General features: G+C 53.4%; 1 protein-coding gene across 11 annotated transcripts in view; it reads right to left on the bottom strand.

Moving 5' to 3' along the window:
* ATP2B2 (ATPase plasma membrane Ca2+ transporting 2) overlaps positions 1 to 22,589 on the bottom strand; it is a 374,078-nt gene that overhangs the window by 44,829 nt on the left and 306,660 nt on the right. For 6 of the 11 annotated variants that reach the window (XM_036079860.2, XM_078075058.1, XM_036079866.2 and 3 more), the window contains 7 exons: positions 17,672 to 17,797; positions 16,017 to 16,049; positions 14,756 to 14,815; positions 9,530 to 9,571; positions 8,475 to 8,633; positions 5,569 to 5,783; positions 2,083 to 2,325 (listed from right to left, as the gene is read on the bottom strand). In XM_036079860.2, coding sequence (XP_035935753.1) covers positions 2,083 to 2,325; positions 5,569 to 5,783; positions 8,475 to 8,633; positions 9,530 to 9,571; positions 14,756 to 14,815; positions 16,017 to 16,049; positions 17,672 to 17,797 — 878 coding nt within the window. The remainder of the gene's footprint in view (positions 1 to 2,082; positions 2,326 to 5,568; positions 5,784 to 8,474; positions 8,634 to 9,529; positions 9,572 to 14,755; positions 14,816 to 16,016; positions 16,050 to 17,671; positions 17,798 to 22,589) is intronic. The other 5 variants (XM_036079864.2, XM_036079869.2, XM_036079870.2 and 2 more) reach the window with 3 other exon arrangements.

Here is a 22,589-nt window from a genome sequence, read left to right as displayed (position 1 = left end):
GCCAGTGCTATGCAACAGTGCTAATTGAGATGTCTCCTCAGCCCTCCTGGCAGATCCCAGAACTGCTTTCTTACTTCTCAATCCAAGCCCATCCCACAGGGCTGTGCCCCCGTGGCCGCCCCATCGCCCAAAGCCTGCTCTGGGAATTGCCCTGATCCCCCTCTCTCCCACATCTGCAGGACAAGATCATTAACAGCACCTCCGTTATTTTAGGAAGGCCTGGGGAACAGAGCAAAACATTGCTTATCTCCCTGATTCCCAAATTGGGAAGGGGTAGGGGTGGGGTGGGAAGACAACAAAACATTGTCATTTCTGGCATCACCTCCCCAGAGTTCTGGATCACCCCTGTGCCCGCGTCCTCCCGACCTACTTTCCCCTCTCCTCCATGGGCCTCCCTCAGCCTGTAGCTCTGGGGTGATGCAGGGGGCTGCTCGGCCCTGGATAGTGCAGATCTTACAGCCCCAGTGTCTGGAGGCAGAAGCTGCCTCCTCCCCCTTCTCCCACCAGCCCGCAGCCCCTCGCTGCTGAGTCACACTCTCCTCCCCATTTGGATAAAGCTGCTGGCGGTGCCCACAGCCCAGCCTGACCATGATGCTGTGAGCTGGCTCCCGGGCAGAAGGGAGAGGTCAGGGCTAGGGCACACTTGGGAGGTAAGCAAAAAAGCCCAGCCGCTCACCCAGATGCTCCCACTACAGAAATGCCCTACATCTGGCTGCCGACTGACCTCTGGACGGACAATTCCCTGTTTCTCTTCATCCAAATGTTGGTTAATTACAAAAAGGCCCTCTCTGCTTCTAAACCAAATAGGGATTACAGCATGATGAGTCTATGCAGCTTAGCTGAGACAGGAATGTGAGAATTTTTCTTATCAGAACTCGTGATACTGCTATTATTACTGACAACAACAACGTCATCGGGTGGTGGATCCTTTCTGAAAATGGCCACCATTCGTCCCCTCTCTGAATCCATGCCCTCTGCAATGTGATCTGGCAGTTCCTCCCGTCAAGAGATGGAGTCTATTTCCCCATTCCTTGAATCTGCACAGGCCTCTTGGCTTGCGTTGACCAATAAGATGCAGCAAGATGACAATGTGAACAAGCCCAAACTAGCCTGCTGGAAGAGCTGGGACCACACAGAGCCAAAACAAACCATCCCAGCTGAGGCCATCCCAGACCAGCCTCCGGTGCTGCTGAGATCAGCGGAGCTGCCCTCCTGAACCACCACGGACACAGATGCGAGAGGGAGTCCCACTGAGAGCAGAAGAGCCACCACGTTGAGCCCAGCCTGAATGGCCACCCCACAGAATTGTAAATACACAGTTTGGTTTTGAGCCCCTAAGTTTTGGAGTACAGTAGTCCCTGCTTATTCTCGGGAGATACGTTCCAAGACCCCCAGGGGATACCCAAAGCTGTGGATCATACCAAACCCCGTGTATACTATGTTTTCTCCTAGACACACATATCCGTGATAAAGTTTAATTTATAAACTAGGCACAGTAAGAGATTAACAACTGATTAATAACTGATAATAAAATAGAACAATTATTGCAATATACTGTAGTAAAAGTTATGTGAACGGGGTCACTCTCTAAATATCTTACTGCACTGTCCTCACCCTTCGTCTCGTGCCGGTGTGAGATGTTAAGATGCCTACGTGATGAGGTGAAGGGGAATGACACAGTGTGTGCCATAGCACTAGGCCACTCTCGACCTTCTGATGGTGTGTCAGAAGGACGGTCAGCAGCTACGGGACTGAGGTGGGTTGCACGTAACTGAAAGCGCAGATGAGGGGGACTACGGTAGTTAGTTATGGAGCAAAAGCCAACTAATAAAAAGTGTTTTGCTTTGTTTTGTTTTGTTTTCATAAGGGGGACAATGACAGGATCTAAAAAACACAATTAAGACTTTTTTTTGGTCATATAAACATCATTGCTAAATCAAAGAGAAAGAAGTTGCTTACTATACGACCACCCCAAAATACATCAGCAGGATTCAAAAATAGGAATCCCGTCGCTCACTCTGCCTGGTACCTGCGAGTCACCCCGCGGACCTCGCCCCCTCCAGCGGAGGCCGCGCCACTCACCAGAATCTTGGTGGTGTAGGCGCTGTTGATGGCAATGGCGTTGACGAGCAGCTCCATGGTCTTGGCGTTGATGGAACTGGGGTCAGGGATCTCCTTGTAGTGGACATCGCCAACGTAGGCCTGCACGACTGTCATGCGATTGGTGGTCAGCGTGCCTGTCTTGTCTGAGCAGATGGCGGTGGCATTGCCCATGGTCTCACAGGCATCCAGGTGACGTACCAGGTTGTTGTCTTTCATCATTTTCTGGGGGCAGGGGCAGGTGAGAGGGTGACAGTGAGGAGAGGGAGTCGGGGGGCCAGGGCGCGGGGTGGGGGCACTGGGGAAGCACGCAGTAAGTGGGGCAGATCTGCTGCAGTCTGCCCTTGGTTTCCTGCATGTGCAAAGGGCATGGGTGGCCGTGGCCTCGGACATCGGGGCTCCGTGTGTGTGTAGGCTTCTCCTTCGCTTTCCTTCTTTGAACCACTTACAAGATTTGATTAATTGACTTTATTAATTTGGAATACAGAAGTAATCTGTATTCCTTATGGAAAAAATAGGGAAAAGGGTGATAAATTAATGTTGAGTCCTTTACAGTGACCTCAAATATTTTTCTCTTACACCCTAGCAGAAGTAACCATCCTTTATTTGGTTAAGGGTTTTTTTTTCAAATCTTTTGCTGGTGCCTGGTTTTCATTGTCATTTTTGGTTCCACCAAAAAGAAATAAATTTAGGATAGATATATGTGTTTATAGACATAGGACAGTATCTGGAAAAATGTCAAAATATTAGTGTTATTATTTCTGGGTGGTAGAATTACAGGAGATTTTTATTGCCTTCTTTTAAAAAAATCTACAGATTCGATTTTTTCTGCATTGAATGCATATTATACCTCATGTAATAAAAATCACAAATTTCTTTTCAATATACACAAAAATGAAAACAAATCCATCATAATGCCATCACCCAGAATGGATACAGCTTATGTATCGACATCTTTTCTTTCTAAATTTATAACAAGAATGAAATCCTACCATACATATCATTATGAATTTTCTGGCATTCTCCTTCCTCTCTGTCTTTCCAGCTCCACTCCTAGCTTCTTCGAGGTTCTCAAGCAACTCAGCAAATGAAGTCATTCTCAAGGAACTGCCACTCTAAAGGCAGGCCCTGCTGACACAGTGACCCCATCTGGCAAGGAGGGACATGAGAAGTTGCTAGAGGCTGAGTCACACATACTTCTAGTCTGTTCCTGAGAATCTGATTTCCTTTATTCTTGCTCATCATAATAACTCTTTATAAAAAGGGAAAAAAAAGAGTGCAATTAGAATAATTTTAATAGCAGTTCATGTTACTAAGGAATGAGTACTGGTAGAATTATATGGTATTGCAGTCTTCTCTTATTATAACCTGTGATAATAGTAACACTTTATGTATGTGGAAGGGATGAGCAATAACAACACACTTTATGGTTTGCAAAGTTCTTCCACGCTTATTTTCTTGTCTGATGTTACAAGAGGCCTGTGAAACCTTTGAGGATTGTGGTCCTCCACGCTGGCAAATGGAAAAGCCGTGGCCAAGTGATTTGACCAGGATCACACACCTAATGAGGGTTAAAGCTGAGACTGGAGCCTGGCTCTGTTTAACTTCACAGCCTGGATCATTCCATCGGGCCCCTGCCCATCTGTACTCTTGGAAGATGGTTCATCTGTTGGGCTTAAGAATATACAGGTGGCTAGTGAGCCCTGGAAATGTGGCTGGTCTGACGTGAAATGTGCTGTACGTGTAAAAATACGTGTTGGAATTTGAAGACTTATTATGAAGAAAGCAATGTAAGATATCTCACTAGTGATTTGTATATTGATTACATGTTGGATTGCTAATAATTTGGACATAATAGGTAAAGTAAATTATATTATTCAAATTAATGTCACTTGTTTCTTTTTACCTTTTTTTTTTTTAACATGGCTATGAGGAAATTTAAAATCACACATATGGCTCACATTGTGTCTCTGAGTGTCATCTCTGTTCTTTTGACGGCGGCTCTCAGGGTGGGTATGCCAGGCTCAGAGAGAGGAGAGTTGGCCTCTCCTGGGTTGGGGCTGTACTCAGTTTATCAAGTGACTATATAAGTAACACGACCTAAGACAGCTGAAGGCACCAGGCGCCAGAGATGCGAACTGCAGAAGGTGCAGAGGCCTGAAAACGTCTGTGCATGATCCCCCCCAAACTACCTCTGTGCGACTTTCAAGACACCCCGAGCTCAGCTGGGTGGCTGTGGGGGTCCCCACTCATGGCTGTATGAGAATCTCCATCTCTGGGCCCCAGGCCCCCAAGCAGCATCGTGTTGTGACCTGTTTGGGCTTTGGTTTGTGGGATGGAGTTTCTTCAAGAACCCTAAAACAAGGAGACGATAAGGGCCGTATCTTTTACCTAGGGCTGCCACTTCCTGGCACCTGCCTGGAGATCTCTTTTCTGTATGAAATTACATCGGCGAGCCCAGTCCAAATTCCAGCTTGGAAACTGACGCCCGCCGTGCCCTCCGGCAGCTCTGCCAACGTCTCAGAGCCAACGCCTTGTTTATAAACATGCTCAGGCCTCCATCCTCGTAGGGACGTCCTGGCATTGGGGCCCTGGGCACCAGGAGTGCAGAGCCCTGCCCTCCGAGGTGGGAAAACCATGGGGCCAAGGGAAGAGAATGAGGTTGTGATGTGAGCCAAGCTTGAAGCGCCCATTTGAGATGCTCAGCCCAGTGTTCGGGCTCCATGGATGACCATGGCCTGGGAGCAGGGGGCGGCGGGGTTCTGCCATCCGGGGAGCACTAGAAACACCCCCCCCCAGACCCAAGTGTCTACAGTCAACTTTCATGGGCTTACCACCCTTCATTAAACTGCTTTTAAAACCTCTTCCATTTTCAGCCCATTCCCGGAGAGGAGGGGGCTTCCTTAAATCAGATCTCTTTTGGCTTTAGGCTCATCTCTTCCCAACTTCAGGAACAACCTCTGAGATGAGTTGCTGAAGTAGCACAGCTTCCATGGAGCTTTGACCACAGACTTTTCCTTACATTTGGTGGGATGGGGATGGGTTTGGGCCTGCATGGTGAGGTCTGCTTTTTATGTTTTTTTTTTTTATTTTTTTTTAAAGTGGAGTTGATGATCAATGTTTAAAAATCAATATATTAAGTCCAGGCTTCTGGCTTCTCTGGGAAAAATGTGAAGAGTTGGCAATGTGTGTGTGGGGGTGCATCAGCAAGGCAACACTTGGCTGGGGTGAATCATGGTTGTTCCTGTAGCCAAGATGTGGCCCTCAGGGCTGCCACAGGCCCTGGACTCCCTGAGGGCATGTGAGCTCCAGCTTCCGGCATAGGTCTCCTCTCCCAGCTTCCAAGGTGCCCCCTTCCCTCTTCTTAGCTCTACTGTCGGCCCCAGCGCTTGCCCCACGGGCCACCCCCCAGAGCCCCTGCTGGGGACAGCCAATCCCAGCTGCACCATCTGGTCCTCTCCTTCTCACCTTCACTGAGTAGGCCAGCGAGATGGTGACGGCCAGAGGGAGCCCCTCCGGCACGGCGACCACCAGCACCGTCACGCCGATGATGAAGAACTTGACAAAGTACTGCACGTAGACGGGCGTGCACTCGGGTAGCCATGGCTTCTTGTTGACCACGAAGGTGTCCACGGTGAAGTAGAGCACCAGGATGATGACCGTGATGGCCGACATCACCAGACCTGTAACACGGGTCGGGGGGAGACCTGCTCAGGGGCTCTCCTGGGGGTGGGGGCCCTGGGAAGTGAGATGGAGACCAGATACTTGGCCAGGCAGATTCTAACCCACATCTCAGCTCTGCCACTTACTAGCTTTGTGGCCTGGGGCACGTCCTTGATCCTCACAGAGCCTCAGTCTCCTCCTCTGTGTAATGGGGATGCCTGCTTATGTCACATGGTTTTGCAAGGATCAAATGTGATGAATGCATGTAAAGCGCCTGGCACAGTGCCCGACACCTTGTGGGTGCTCAGGAAATGTGTGCCGAGACCACGTGAATTAGTTTGAACTGCCTGCATAGTTCTCGCACATAATCATGTGCAGCTGGTACCATTTATCGACTCGTCCACCCAGGCACCTCGTAGCTCCTAATCTAGGAGCGAGGGACACAGCACTAGAGAGGACAGAGTCCCTGCCCTTGGGAAGCTGAGACTCCAGAGGGGGAGGCAGACAAGAAGCAACACGCTCATGAAAAAGACCATCCATGTAGGGATAATGCTGTGTAGAAAAACTGTAGGATAACACGACAGAGAGCGGCATGGGCTGAAGGTAAGAAAACAACCCACGTCCATCGACAGACAAATGGGTAAAGACGGCGTGGTACAGACACACAGCCTTAAAAAAGAAGGAAGTCCTGCCATTTGCGACCACATGGATGGGCCTGGAAGACATTATATATATATAAATAGTCAAACTCATAGAAGCAGAGAGTAGAAGGGTGGTGGCCAGGGGCTGTGGGGAGGGGGAGGGGGTTGTTTTTCAGTGGGTATAGGGTTTCAGTTATGCAAGATAAAGAAGTTCTTGAGCTCTGCTCTACACTATAGGGCCTACGGTGAACAATAGAGTATTGTGCACTTCAAAACCAGTTAAGAGGCTGGATCTACCTCTTAAGTGTTCTGAGCCCAAAAAACGGAAAACAGAAAAACCCAGGAAAGAACACAGGAATTTTTGGAGGTGGGGGATATGTTTTGTACCTTGCTTGTGGTGATGGCATCACGGGTGTATGCATATGTCCAAATTTATCAAGATGTACACTAAATGTGTGTAATTTTTTGTATATTAATTGTACTTCAATAAAACTTCAAAAAAGAAAATAGAACAACACGGGCTGGTGGACAGGGACTACTTTAGCTAGGCTGTCCAGGGAAGACCTCCTGGAGGAGGTTCTCCTTGAGAAGATAGGGAATGATGAGAAGTATCAGCCAGATGGTGACCTGCAGAAAGAGCGTTCCGGAAAGAGGAAAGAGCAGGGGGCCCTTTTTCGGATGAGGACACTGGGGTCAGTGAGGGGAAGGGACTTGTCCAAGGCCACAGGCCAGAGAAGCCCTGCAGAGTTGGCAGATGCGGGCGGGTACCTGCTCGGATGCCCGGGGACCCCCTCACCCGTTCGGGGTGCTGCAGGGCTCTGGCTCGGGGCGGGTGCACACCCGCAGCCTCTGCCAGAGGAAGTCCACGCTTCAGAGAGCACTGTCTCCTGGTCAGGAAGGACCTGGCACGGAACCCCACCCCAGTGTGATGGCCAATATTCAATGCTGAGGAGGAGGGGGGTCCAACAGCCCAGTCCCCTTGCTGCGAGGCCAGACAGACCCTGCAGAGGTAGGTAGAGACGGGGATTCCTCCAGGAAGTATCTGGCTTTTTCCCTAGCCCCTTTGAGTCTCTTACCCTTTATAGGTCTCACCTGAGAGCACCCTCGCCCCTAAAAATCCTGCGTCCACCCATCTCAGGCTCTGCTTCAGGGAATTCAGCCCAAGAGAGAAGCAGAGGTAGGATGTGAACCTAGAAATGTTTGACCCTGAACTACGTTCTTGGCAAGGCTGAGGAGGGGGAGGGGGATGAGCAAGAGCTTTGAAGGCCATGGGTGGTTCTCATCACTCTGTTCCCTGCCCCCCAGTGCCTGTGCTGTGGTTCTGTGGAGTCTTCTCCATGCCGGGGATGGAGGAAATCCCTGGTTCCGTCGCTCCCCCGCCCCCACCTCCAGCTGTGGGACTTCAGAGCCGGCTCTATCCCCATCTGACAGTCGTAGGGGCGGGAAGCCAAGCTCCCAGCAGCCGGGAGCTATCACCAGGCCCCGAGTTTAAATATAGACAGCCAAGCCTGTAATTTGCCTCCCTTCTCCACGCTGTGGTGCCTATAATTAGAGCCGGGAGACAGCCAGGTGGGGAGGCCTTGGTGTTTGCGTGTCCTCATGCGGGAGGAGAGGCCAAGGCCATGTCAGCCGGGCAGGTCTCGCCTTGCAGCTGGGCTCAGCTTCCTGGGCTGGAGGGGCCGCCACCAGCCATCACCTGGAGCTCCCAGCTCGGTGGGGAATCGGGGCTTGTGCTGAGGCTCAGACAGGAGGCTTCTCACTGGGCTCCTGGCACTGCCCTCAACCTCTTCAATCTTTCCTCTGCATTGCAGCTGGGGCAGGGGGGTCAGTCTAGAGCCCCAATCCATCCCTGTCCTCCCCTGCTCCAACCTACTACTGGAGCGCCTATTGTGTAAGGACTCAGGCTCGTTGCTGGGGTAGAAAAGGGTGGGTCTCAGGGACCATCTCATGCCAGCCCCCACTCTGCAGATGAGGCAACGGAGAGCCAGCTTGGGGTCAGAGCCCTGGCTGGGGTCCCTCTGTGTACCCCACGTCCCCCCTTGTGCCATCCCCCTGTGGCCGCACGCTTACCCGCCTTGCCGATCTGCACAGCCAGCTTGGTGAGCTTGCCCTGCAGCACGGATTTCTCCTTCTTGTGCATGTTGGCCTTTTTTTTGTCATCAGCGTCGCCACCCTCGGCACTCTTGAGGGGCTGCATCTCCATGGCGGCTGCCCCGTCCTGCTGTTTGGCTGCAGGGGGCAGAGAACGCACATGCATGCACACACGCACACGCGCGCACACGCACACACACAGACATGCACACAGCCAGGTCAGCCTGCAGGGTGGGGATATTGGCACCCACCCTGCCTGCCCAGCGGAGTGTGGTGGGATATTCACTCCCTCGTCTGGCCCCCTGTGTGGCTAGCACAGACATCCTGTGATATAGGGTCTGCCTCTTCCAGCTGGAGACCAAGGTCCCAGGGCGAGTAGCTGCCTTGGACCTGGAATCCAAGTGTGAACAGGGAGTGACACAGTTCCACCTTGGATTCCCAGTAGGAGTAGGCTGGGGTCCCCGCTGGGCCTGAACAAGCCCACAGATCCTTCCCCAAATGGCCCCTCAGCTTTTCCCACATTTAGACAAGACAGATAGGCTTGGGCATCCCCAGTTGGTTCTTGAGTATGTTGTTGGGATATTAAGTAGCTGCCAGATAGGAGGAACAAAAAGGGGGCTTAAAAGATAAAAGAGAGTGTCCTTATCCATGGGTGCCAAGCCCCCTCCTCCTTCAGTGAAGGACTGACTGGTGGGTCTGGGGCCTTACCCTTTAGCCCCTAAGGATCCCAAAGAACCAGCTTCAAGTCTTCAGCTAAATGGGCAGCATAGCTCCAAGGCTGGGGAAGAGCCGGCTCACAGGTGGCCCCTGTCCTCACCGGTGATGTCTCCATTGGGCCTGGCAACCACGTGAATCACAGCCCACATGAATCACAGCCCCCTCCCCCTTTGGGCCTGGCACCACGTGAATCACAGCCCCCCTCAAAGATGTCAGGCACCTGCAGGTGCGGACCTGTCTGCTTCTAGCCTGGCTCTCAGAGCCAGTGGGGGAGGGGCTGCAGGGACCACAGAAGCCGGTGAATACAAAAGGGTTACCTTTGCTCTGGCTGGCGTCCACATTGCCATCCTGCATTTTACCTACACGACAAAGAATTTTAACAGACAACAGAGAACAGACAACACACGTCGATCATCACAAAGACGCAACAGGGCCACAGACATTCATGTCACAGATGGAGGAAGGGCCGAGCCAACTCTGTCCCTCCACATGGGGATGCTGGGGAGGCCCTGAGACAAGAGCAAACCCGGCCACCGCACTGGCTGCAGGGTCTGTCCTGATTCTCTGGGGGCTTGGAGAGAGAGCTTCAGTGGGAATTATTTCAGCCCTGAGGGTACTGATTAAATGACAGCCTCTGAGGGTAAAAGGGACCAGAGTTGGCTGGCAGAAAGCAGAGGGGTCCTCAGGTCCCCAGTGATTAATTTGGTCGGTGCCTTTGGTGGGCTGAGAGGAGGCAAAGGAAAGGAAAGAGACAGACAGACAGAGAGATTCTAGAAAGGGGAGGACTTTGGTCAATGTGTTCCTTAGTTTCTGGCTCCAGGAGTGACATACGTAGAATTTTACTTTCTCCTTTTCCATCTGGAGGAGTGTGAAGCCGCAGCAAGGACGACCCCCTGCCCAGCTCCACTGAGAGTGACCCATGCCAAGGGTGAGCAAGGGCTCCCTAGTGGTGGGCTTTGAGGTGCCCCAAGCATGTTCAGGGGGCTTGGGGGGAGTGTCCTGGCTCGCAGGGGGAAGCTGCTGACCCCTCCTCTCCACTTGGGTATATGCTCTTTATTCTGAGGTTGAGCAGCCCCGGCCCTAGTAGACAGGGAAGTCAGGCCAGTGGGCTCCCCTGGGTGCACCCCTGCCCCGGCCCTGTATGCCAGTGCTGGGGAAAGGGCTGAGCCTGGGGCTGCTCACCTCCTAATCAGGGCTGCCTGGGAGGCCCCCTCCCCAGTGTCGGCCAGAGGCTTGTGGGCTGGGTTTGCAGCATGGGAGGTACTGGTTGTCACTAGTTGGCAGTTGAGACACCTGCCTTTACCTGCTGGCACTGCAGAGAGGGGGTTTCCTCCTGTCCCCTTGGCCTGTTCTCTGAGCTCACTCAGAGCTCTTCCCATGGGCCTTGCGCCACTTTGGGAGGAGTCTGAGAAGGTCAGCCACCCTTGGCCATTGGCTGTGAAGGGGATTCTCATAGCTCATGTTCTGTGAGAACCCACCATTTGCCAGGCGCATATAGAACCTCCATGAGTTCATCTAATCCACACCACATCCCTGCAAGGACATTCCTGTACTGCACACACTTACAGATGAGAAACTGAGGCTCAGAAAGGCAGACGGCCTGCCCGGGTCCCAGGAGGTTAATGGAGAGCTGGCCCCAAAGTGCATCAATGTTTCCACCACAGTTGGGGAGAAGGCAGCTATCCCTCAGTCCCTCTGAGCCCAGAGGAGGGGCATTAAGGTGGCCCTGGTGGGACTGGGCTCCTGAAGCCCCTGTTTTGACACCAACTAGCTGTGCGGCTTTACCACTCCCAGTCTCAGCTTCCACCTCTGTAAAATGGGGATGCAATATTCAGCTTCCGGAGCACCTGATAGTTGCCTTAGCAATAACCACTTGCCCGTTTAGCATTTTGCAGTTTCCGAGTGTCATCTCTTGCCCATCTTCCCAATACCCTGCTGGTGGGATGGGAGGGATTCTCATCACTCCCATTTTACAGACGGGGAAACTGAGACCATGGGAGTTTCCGAGGCAGCTCTCCTTTCTGGAGCATCCTGATGATAAGCCTGCGACTGCCATCACCGTCACCACACCACACTGTAGGTGACTCCGAGGGGCCCAGCCCTGTGCTGTCTCTCCAGGGGAAATGCTGGGCTGTTCCCACTGCCTCTCACAGCCAAGGGTCAGTGACCCCCCTGGGCAGATGGAAAGAGAAGGGCCCCCGTTGCTTTATTGCAAAGTTCTTTTTGCTGGATTAAAAACAAAACAGAAAAAGCCTTTTTAGAGCCAACAGGAATGAACTACAACAATTATCTTTATTTTTAAAAATAATTTTACTAACTGGGCTAAAGGACACGGGAGGACTCCTCTTCGATACTTGGTTTTAGAAGACACAAAGGGGACTTATTTGCATTGCATATTATCAGATGCAATAGCCCATGTGTGCGCCCATTAACCAAGCTAGCAATTTCCTCTTTTATTTCCATAGTGATCACGTGGCCAGAAAAATAATCACCAATGCATATGTTCGAGGGAGGGAGCAGCATTGTGGGGGTACTTCTGTGCAGATGGCCTGGTTTCTCAGAAGCAAGGGACTGATCTGGGGTTTTTCTCAGCCAAAGTGGAGCTCGCCTGGCCCCAGAACTATGGTGGGACAGCCAGATCCGGCTCCATGCATGACCGGGAGAGGGGGCTGTTTCAGGGGAGCTGGGATGGGGAACTCGAGTGGAGACTCGGAAGCTGCCAGATGCAGCTTCGACAAATGGGTCTGTTCTCTTCATGCATCGCCAGGAAGTGTGAAAAGTGTGTGTGTGGAGGATTCACGGTGAGGCGACCTGATAAACAAGCTGTGGGGAGACGGAACACTAACTGGGTGAACTGGGAGATGTTACTTCTCTTGCCTGTGCCTCCATTTCTTGCCCCGTGACAGGTGACAATTTCAACCAAGGTTGTGCTTACGAAAAGCACCACAAAGTGCCCTGTTTATGTCTGGAGTTCAGAGTGATGTATTTACTAATTGTGATTACAAGCAATGTATTAAACAGTGATATATTAATAAATGTAAAAAATAATAAAATGATAATGGCAATCATAATGCCTCCAAGATGAATGGAACACACCCGCTTTCAGTTGGGAGGGGGCTTGGGGGGGGAATCAGAGGGACTTCTACCAGCTGAGTGTGTTTTCTATATCCACATCATCCTGATTTGGCTCAGAGGAAGGAGGGAAAGGAATGGTTAATTCTGTCATTGACCAAGGCTCAGCCTGGCACCTCTCAACCTTTAATACACTCTGACCTGGAGCCTGGAGAGCTTACTAGACGAGATCCGGCGTGTTCAGGGTGTTATGGCCATAGACTGGAAAGCTTATTAGAATGCAGATTCTTGTTCAGTGGGTCTGGGGTGGGGCCTGAGGTTCTGCATTTCTAACAGGCCCCTAGGAGATGTCCTGCCTTCTGGTCCTCTGATTACATTTGGAGAAGCAATGGCTTAGAGCACTATTCCCTAAGTATATTATAGAGACATACCAATCCCACAAGATTCAGCCAGGAAAGGTCCTGCAGCCAAATCAGCCTGGGAAGGCCTCCATGGCTAACTTTCCACTATATACCAGCATATTCAAGGTTCTGAGAAGTTCTGCAATAAGGAAGAGACCAATTCTGTCCCATGGTTCTTAAACATCTCTGACCACAGGATCCTTTTCTTGGGGGCAGGACCTATTAATATTCCTGTGAAGTTTACAAGACACACTCCTTTGGGGAACCCTGGATCAGGAAGTGGAGTATGCACTTTAGAGCCAGCAGGCCTGGGTTCAAATCCCAGCTCTGCTACTTTTCTCCTTCTGTGACCTTGGGCTAGTGTCTTGATCTCTCTGAGCCTCAGTCTCCGCATCTTTAAAGTGGGGACCATAAACGCTGTATCGCAGGGCTGTCATGAGGATCAAATGAGGCCGTGAGCAGGAAATATTTGTACCTCAGTCTCCCCATCTTTAAAGTGGGGACCATAAACTCTGTATCGCAGGGCTGTCATGAGGATCAAATGAGGCCGTGAGCAGGTAATGTTTGTAAAGTGCCTGGCATACAGTAGGTGGTCAAGTTTCCCATCTTTCCCGCAGTTTTTCTCAGGATACTAGGAGTTTTCTGCTGCAGTTTGGAAGTGAAGCTGCCTTTTTTTGGGACCGACCAGCCTGGATGCAGTCTGTATGTTCACTGAGCCCAGTGCGCTCACTGCTGTGGGGGAAGCAGAAGCCGGCTCCTCTTTCCTTCTCCTGCTGCCTGGGTTTGCCTATATTGGTTCTCCCTGTCATCCCTTGCCACCCCTCCCTGACGCATGACACCTCCCACACCCCAAGCTGTTCTCCTTTCTCCTCCAGAGCCTGAAATAGACCCACACCCAAATTAGCAAGGCGCAGCTCACAGAAGTGTCTTGCTTGGCCCCTGACATCTACGAGGTGCTTCGATCATTGGTCGCTTTGAATGCAGGCGGCTCAGCCAGAGATCTGGGGCAGGGGATGGGAGTATGGGGTAGGGCAAGATCTTCACGTCTTCCAGGAGTGGTGAGGAGGAAACGATATAATGGGTGAGAAAGCCACAGCCCGGTGCCTCGTACGCAGCGATGCTGCAAGAAAGGCTTTTCCCTTCCTTCGATTCCCCGGGGCAATGGTTTTATGATCAAGCCCTACAGCTCTCAGCCTGGGTGACTATCATGCTACCTAATTTGGGGACAGGGGACCTATCTGAGTACACAGAAGCCTCGTCACTCTGAAGATGGGAGGGCATAGAAATAAGAAATCCTCTAAAGGTTTAGAGACAAGTGAATGGAATTCCTTCTTGCCTGTGGGTAAGGAGGTTAAAACGCAGATCCCAGGTACTGTGGCAGCCCCCCACCGCCACCCCTCACCCCGTAAGGGGGCCCGTAAGAATGCAGAGACTCAGGACAAATGCTCCAGCACAGGCAACAGCAGGAAACACCAGTCCACGTCCGAGGGACAGAACCAGGCCCGAGCCCAAGCGAGTCCCCTGCCCGTTCACTCCGAGAAAGAGAAGAGGAAGAAATGTTTATCAGTGGCTCAGCCATGCTATGGGGTGAGGCCAAAGAGCTGAACCCTGGCCTGGGTCCCCCTGCCTCGAGGGAATTTTCGAGTTGAGGACTGGAGCCTTCAGCAGGGACCCAGGCACAAGCTTCAGCCCAGGTCCTGACCCCAGGCCTTCTTCCCCAAGCTGGGGCCAGGAGTGTGCTTAGGAGAGGGCCACGTCGGGTGGGATGCTGCTTCTTGGGAGCCAAATCTGAAGCCCAGGGTATGTCCCTCTTCCGGGCCCCACTGGGGGTCAAGGGCCCCACAGGAGCCAGTGCTACGTCGGCAGCCGCAAGCGGGCGTGCAGCGGATTTCCCGGTGGTGGCTTCTCTCTTAAGCGCCTGCCCCACGTGGGAGGACGATAGTCCCAGAGCTGCCCATGCACATCCAAGATCTGTGCGGTCCAGAACAGGGAGAGGCAAGCCCAGAGTTGGGGGTGGGGGAGAGAGACGCCCATCCAACCGAGACCGAGAGCTCGCCATCGGAGACGTACCATTGACTAGGCTGGTATTTGCACTATCTGTAGCATTTGAACCTGCTGCCCCATCGGCCGCTGTGGGGGTGGGAGGGATGGAAAATGCAGTGGGTCACAATGGAGAAAAGCAACAATGCAGAACAGCAACAACAATAAGGACATGAACCAACTTGTGGGAAATAACATGACTATATTCTTAAAAAAATAAAATCTCCGTTGGAAATCAAGAAACTCAAATTTGCGGGGGGGGGGTGAGGGTGAAATGTTCCCATAGAGATGCCATAAAAACCAGGGAAAAAAACTCAGACATGGACGGTGTTTGAAATAAAACATGGCAGATGATCAATGTGGTTAGGTAGGATGGCACTGTTCTGTGCCAAGGTCTGGACCGATGCACCCCTCCAGCCACGCCAATCAGGCAGGTCCCCATCAGAGAAGCTTCTATGAGAGGGCATCCGGCTGCCCATCAGGGCCAGAGGGACGCATGGCCAGGACTCATTTCAAGACATTCAACAACCGGCGCAGTGTAGGTACCTGCCATTCTGATCGGATACTTGCTGTGACCACCATCACTGCGTCCCAGAGGGACATCCAGCAGTGGCAGTGACTCAGGATTCGAGCCCTTGACTCAGGCCACTGCCCACGGCCACCTCCTCCGTCCTAACCAGCACGCTATAGATCGCCTTGGTCACCCCCATACGAGATGCCCCGTCATTGAATAGGTGACATCCAGCATGTCGCACTTGGTGCACGGGACAGAGAAGGTACTGGCCGGTTTTCCTTAGTTCAGCAATTAAAAATGACATGAGATGGTCAGATGCACTCTGGTTGTTCTTTCTTGGGGTGGGGGCAGATGGGTTGTGCGGGAAGGAGAGGGAAGAGACACTAGTGGGTGAGGTGTCCATGCTGTGTGGTGAGGGGCGGCGGGACGGGCTCTGCGGGGTGTGCGCAGGAGAGCAGGGCTGTGGGGTCACGTGGCGGTGAGCGGGGCACCGCACGCCGGTGTGGGGGGCGGAGGGCCATGTGGGGTCGGTGTGGAGACGGTGGTGGTGGTGCCGCGGGCGTCGGCGGGCAGGGCAAAGCACCGGAAGGGCCAGCAGGCGGAGTGAGGTGCTGGTTCCTCCAGCGGGGCCGGCATCACGTGGGGGCACCGCGGAGGGGCTGGGGGGTCAGGGAGCCTCCTCCAGCTGTGTGCTGGGGGTCTAGGGCCACGGCTCGGGGGGCAAAGGCTGCTGCTATTTCTAAAAGCCCCATCTACCCTGAGGGCGTCTTACTGTACCTGGTAGCTGAAGGCCATCCCCCTTCTTCACACCTGTGTGATGATTTTTGAGACACGTTAATGAAGGAGAAGCACATACAGCCTCACCTGCACGTACACGCGCGCACGCACACGCACACGCACACGCACACGCACGCCTGAGGTCGTCCTGACCTGGGGGCCCGCCGTGGAGGCGGAGGGGATGGGATGGGAGTGCAGAGGCGCCCCAGTCCCGGCCATGCTGCTCACGGGCGCTTGAGAGGCTCGGCTGCCCCGTCTTCCTCTGCCATGGCCCCCCCACATCCCACTTTTTCCCTCTACACGGACACCCGCATCTCACTGGGGTGCAGGTGTGTGTTCAGTAAAGGACTCTGACCTGTGCTTCAGGGCAGGAGAGGCCTGTCTTCCTACCGAAATCTTTGAGAACACAGGTCTGGCTTCTGCCCCTCACCCAGGCCCCAGTGAGGCTAAGAAAAGGGGCAAAGACTGCCTCATCCTGCCATACCCTGCCCACTGCCTCTATTTGCCCAGCTGTCTGCACGCTGGGGCCAGAGCCAGCCACCGCTTCTATGTCACTCTGTGGATGCTGTCCTGACACCCTCTGGGCCTCTTGACTAGGACTTTATCCTCAGTTTCAATCTCAGCAGCTTCCTGGTTCTCTCCAGCCTCTGGACTTGCTTGAGGACAGCACAGCTCCACTGTTCCTGCTGGTGGGGCTGCCATAATCTTGGGGGGACCCCTCTAGAAAATGGGGTATTGCCCTTGGGAACAAGTGACCTTTGGTTCTGACCCAGGCTCTGTGCCTGGTTAGCTGCAGAGAGCTAGGGGTAGCAGGGCTGCCCCTAAACCTCAGGGAGGGGCCGTCGACATTCTCATCTCCTTCCCCTGGACCGCAGATGGTCTGGCTGTTGGGGACCCCCTTCTGGAGCTTGGGGAAGGAGACAGGACAAAAGACTAAAGATGTGAGAGGGGTCTGTCCCTGACACTGAGCATAGGTGTTGGGGAAGGAGCCGGCTGCTCTGGGGCCAGAGGCCTGGGCCTTTGGATTTGGGCCTGGCCAGATGAGCATCCCTCCCTCTGCTCTGAGAGGCCCTTGTAGCCCAGGCTACCAGCCTGCCACGCTGAGGGGGACCCTGGGGAGTAGGAATCTTGTTTCCAAGGCGGAGGAGGAGCCAGGACCCAGGCAAGGTGGCAGCTCTGGGTGGGGGAGGGGTGAGAAAGGGAACCACAAGTGTGGCCACCTTTCCTAGAATCTCCTCTGCCCCCAACTGGGCCGAGTCTGTGTGGGGGGTGGTTTGCAGCTCTGCTCTGTGGAGTTGAGAATAGTGGTAGGAGTGAGTGCAGGTGGGGCTTTCTACTCCATATCAGGGCTGATGAGGGGACCAGATCACACTCGAGGCTGGAGACTCAGCAAAGTGCTCAGCACCCCGAGCCTGGCTTGCGGGGGAGGGTCCTCCATGACATGACCGGACAGACAGAGACTGGGACAAGACCCTGGAGATGGAACAGACAGGAACCTCCTGGCCTGAGCATCCTCAAGGATGCAGGAGGCGGCTGTTGGCACAGGGCGTAGACACAGAAGGCACTCAATAACTATTTTGTTGAGTGAATGAATAAACAACAAAAAAAGTGACCTGAAGAGCTCCTCTCCTGGTCCGTGAGGGGGTTGTGCTTACCTTTCTTGTCTTTCTTCTCTTCCTCCTCACCGCCAGCCCCCAGCAGGGTGAAGATAATGCCGGTCTGAGAATTCACCCCCACGGCAGTCACTACCATCCGTCCAGAGCCCTCCATCACGTGGGTCCCTGGGGAAGGGGACGAGAGCCAAGTTACCGTTGCATGGGCCCAAGCCCCCTCCCCAAAGGAGTGGAAGGAACTGGATCCCAGAAAGCTCCTGGCTCTTTGCCTGCCAAGGTCCTGGGGTACCGCCCATGGTTAGGGTTCAAACTATGTATTGTAGAGGCTTTTACTTCGGGACAGGGCTGTAATGGGCCCGGGACTCAACCACTGCTCCTCCTCACTTCTCAGGCCTACCACCTACTACCTTCTCCTGGAGAGTCACCTCCCCCCTCTGTCCTAGACAGGACTGGACAGGACCACTTATAAAGGGGTCTACTCCCTCCTAACCACCTGGGAAAGAACTCAGGGCTCTGGGAACTTGGAAGAGAAGACGGTGGCATCCTTCTTTTCACAAACGTCTAGCTGAAATTTAGCATTTCCACATGAACATAGGCAACCAACCCCAGGAGTGTTCGTGGCCCACAACGCCATTACATGCATTACAAAGAGCGCAGGTTCTCTATCCTATGACTTTGTAGTTGTCGCAATCATTTATGCTCATCCTAATCTTACAAGCACAGAGGTTATTAGACTACCTGCCAGACCTGGTTATTAGGGTGCTGACAAAGAAGCACATACATTACTCCATTACACAGTTTATTATGTTAACTACTTCAATATAATGGACTTTCTTTGTGATCCAGTGTATTTTACTTTATGCATTTTAAAGCTTTATTCTGAGTATGGGTGGTACGTGATAACACTAGACCTCCCCAGGCTCCACGGTGCAAGAAAACCCCTTTTGTAGAATTTTAGGATTTTCAAACTGGGCTTTAAAGGGCCCTGGATGGGGTGCCTGGGTGGCTCAGTCGTTAAGTGTCTGCTTCGGCTCAGGTCATGATCCCGGGGTCCTGGGATCGAGCCCCGCATCCGGCTCCCTGCTCAGCGGGAAGCCTGCTTCTCCCTCTCCCACTCCCCCTGCTTGTGTTCCCTCTCTCGCTGTGTCTCTCTCTGTCAAATAAATAAAATCTTTAAAAAAAAAAAAAAAGGGCCCTGGAATTCTTTTGAGGGGCAGGAGAGTGGGCTGAGGGGGGCGAGGGAGACCTGTTGTCAGAGTGGTTCCACTTTTATTCATCTTTGGGGTTTTGGTGTCAGCCGCTGTGTGACACAGGTCTTCCCGACCTGCAGGCGCAGAGGGCAGGTGGCCCAAGGTTCACTTGGGGGGGGTTCATGCCAGACTGAGGATAAAATGCAAAGGTAAAGCTGCTGAAAACCGTGCTATATACACAACGGAATATTATTTGGCCTTCGAAGGGAAGGCAGTTCTGACATAGGCTATAACACGGATGAGCCTTGAGGACATTATGCTCCTCGCAGATACCAGGCACAGAAGGACAGCTGCTGTGGGTTCCGCGGCAGGAGCCCCGTAGAGCAGTCAAAGTCGCAGGGACGGAGAGCGGAATGGTGGTTGCCAGGGGCCAGGGAGGGGGGCTTCAGGGGGCTACTGTTCAATACCTCTGGAGGTTTGGTTTTGCAATATGAAGAGTGCCAGAGGTGGACAGTGGTGATGGTGGTGCCACGGTGTGAATGTCCGTAACACCAAGGACCTGTACGCGTAACAATGCTTAATGTGGTACATTTTATGTGTATTTTACCACGATAAAAGAGTTGGGGAAAAAAAAAAGCAAACCTGCTGAAGCTGTGGCCTCACTGGGGAAACAGGTGAGCCCAGGGTGGGGTCGGGGTGCGGCTGGGATCCAGCCTGGGACGTGGCCGGCTGCTACCTTGGCCTGGTCCCAACAGAGGAGATGTGGGCACAGCCAGCCCTCTATCCTCAGGCTGGTGCCGGGGACATGTCACTGTGTCCTAGGAGCTGTCACAGATCCACAGGCCACTCACAGGGTCGGCCTGCATGGGGTCTCCTGCAGCGGGCTCCGGGCACCCCTGGGGAGGCCCCTCGGCCTGCCCGTGGCTCTGCTGTTTAGTCAAGAATCCAGGTAAGTGCAGTTTGCACCTTCAGGCACCCATTTTTATTTTAAATTTAAACTTTTACTACCCTGGGTAGAAAGGTCTCTTCAATGCAGCATGTGTTTCCTTCCCCAACGGAGAGGGGAGTATCTCAGGACATCCTTGGGCTGCACAGAAAGAACCAGACCGGGGCGGAGGGCTAAAAGGCCCTGATGACTTGCTTTTTTTTTTTAAGATTTTATTTATTTATTTGAGAGAGAGAGCGCGCATGAGCAGGGGGAGGGGCAGAGGCAGAGGGAGAAGTAGACTCCCTGCTGAGCAGGGAGCCTGATGCGGGGCTTGATCCCAGGACTCTGGGATCATGACCTGAGCCGAAAGCAGACGCATGTGCGTGTGGGTGTATGTGTGCGTTCTAGCCCCTTGCCCTCTAAGATCTCATGATCTTAAAATGCTTTACAGACAGACAGATGGACACTCTCCAGTGAATTCCTTCATGGCGGGTAAAGGTCAGTCTGTCTATCTGTGCATGGGTAAACCAAGTCACGCAGGCTCCCAGAGGTGATGCAAAACCCGGTGAGCTGTAACAGAACCCAGATGTTCAGATGGTGAGCTCTTCGGCGGGCTCCTTGTTCATTCCCAGGAATGGGAATGAAGGACAGTGCTCTTGTGTCTCTGGGCAGGGAATAGTGGGGACCACAGGATGACCTTGGACACTGACGAGAGGTTGAGCAGCCCAGGCAGACCCCGGAACCCATCTACTCACCCAAGGGGCACAAGCCGGGACAACCAAGGCCCACTGGCAGGAATTGGTAACTATAACTTGCTGACAAGATTTCTGTGCACTGGCTCAGCTGGTGTGGGGTGGGTGGGGCACTGTGAAATATCAGCAATATTAGACAGATGAGGAGCCCGGGGTCCGGGGTAGGTCACGTGGCGGGGGGGGGGGCGTCACCAGATCTTTCAAGGTGAGGGAGGAACCTGATTCAGAGTGCGGATGGCAGTGGCCGTGGCCAGCACTGACCTCCATGGGACACCTTCCGTGTGCCAGGCTTCGAGCTAAACCCTTCATAGGGCATCATCTCATTAGTCCTCACCCTGGCCCTGCATTTACAGAGGAGAAAACTGAGGTTCAGGGAGAAGTGGCTTGCCCAGGGTCATCGGCTTGTGGGGGCAGAGCCAGGATTTGAACGCCTCCCCATCTCTCAAGCTGATTCTCTTTGTCACATACAAGTCCCCATCTCAGGAAGCCAGGCCCTCGCACCCTGGTCTCAAACACATTTGGAAAATGTTTGCTCTGCCTGGGTGGTAATGGGGAGGCCAGTCCCCACCTCCCCAGCCCAGAGCAGGATGGAAAAATACACAGGGGGCCAATTTCCACCCAAGATAATCAGACCCCAAATCACCTTCTAATCTAATCACTCCCATCACAGCAGGGAGCTGACAGCTCTGCCCAAGGAGGCAGGGAGGAGGGAGGAGGAAGCCAGGGAGGCAGCCTCCGGCCACAACGTGAGACATGGGACATGAGGGCACGGGGTGAAGGCACAGCACATGCCCTGCTCAGCCTTAGATGAGCCTCAGGGTGGTCCTCTAGGCCCCAGCATTAGATGGGCCAGGGGAGCTGGGCCCCAGCAGCTCCCCCTGCCCCCGGCCATGGCCCTAACCACTGTCCCCCAGCCCAGACACCCTCAGTAGCATCTCCAAGGTCCAAATATCCCTCAGCGTGCCCTGGGTGAGAACCCAGCTTGCTTCTGACCCTTGATCACTGATTCCTGCCCCATGGCTTCTGCCCTGGGAGCATGCAGCTCACTAGGGATTTGTGTTCATCCCTCACCTTGGCTCACACAGTTACCCCCTCCTGAGTGCCCTTCTCCCTCCTCTGGCCCCAAACCTCCTCCTCTAGGCTCAGGATGAAGGCCCCTCTTAGGTGGCCTTCCCTGACCTCCACTTCATCTCTCTCCTCTGAACTGCCCTCCTACCTACAGTTTCCCCTGGGGGTGCTTCCAGGCCGGCTCCCCAACTAGACTGCGAGCTCCTTGAGGGTAGGTTCTGAGTGCAAGTCTCCCCTTAGCAGAGCCCAGCTTGTAGCTGGAACTCCAGCACACTTTTTTTTTTTTTTTTTTTACTGCTGCCTCCTTTTTTTATACTTTCCCTGGTAGGTATGTGTTACATTTAGGATGGAGACTCTCTACACCCCTCAGAAGCCATCTTTATGGTTTGGCAAAGGGTCAGATTCATCCTAGCCTCACACTCTTCCCCACCCCTCACTGGGCCATCCCTTCCCCTACCAGGACCTCAGAGCCTGCTGCCCCTCCTAGCAGAGGAAGAACTGAAGGGACCAGGTCACCCCCTGCAGCAATCGTACCCCAGCTCCAGAATACCCCTCAAAGGGCGATGTTTGACCCCACGGGCTACAGCTCTAATGGTAGAACCAAGTCAAGGTTGATTGACTAAATCTCCCAAAGGAACACGGCAGGGTCTCTGGGTAGCTGCAGAGCTGAGAACCCTTTGGCTGGGTGGGGGGCCCTGGCAGGGCCTTGCACCAGGACCTCAATGTCCATGGTCCGTTGCCACCATCCTGTAGCCCCCACCTCCTCTAGTCTCACGGAGCCCCTCAGAATACGTGAGCACAGGGGGCGGGTAGATAGCACTCTGGGCCGAGGGGTGGGTGGGACCTGGGAACCGTCTGCTGTCTGCTTCTGATTTGCTGTGTGACCTGAGGCCAGCCCTCTCCTCTCTGGACCTCAGTCTGTCCTCTGGAGAACGGGAGGGTCTAACTTACGTCATCACCTCTCAGCAATGAAGTCTGGGCACCAAGGGTCCCAGAGAGACAGGGCCACTCCTGGGTGGGGT

This window comes from Halichoerus grypus, chromosome 1, assembly GCF_964656455.1.
Source record: "Halichoerus grypus chromosome 1, mHalGry1.hap1.1, whole genome shotgun sequence".
NCBI classification, from domain to species: Eukaryota; Metazoa; Chordata; class Mammalia; order Carnivora; family Phocidae; genus Halichoerus; species Halichoerus grypus.
This window is presented reverse-complemented; position numbering and strand designations above follow the sequence as displayed.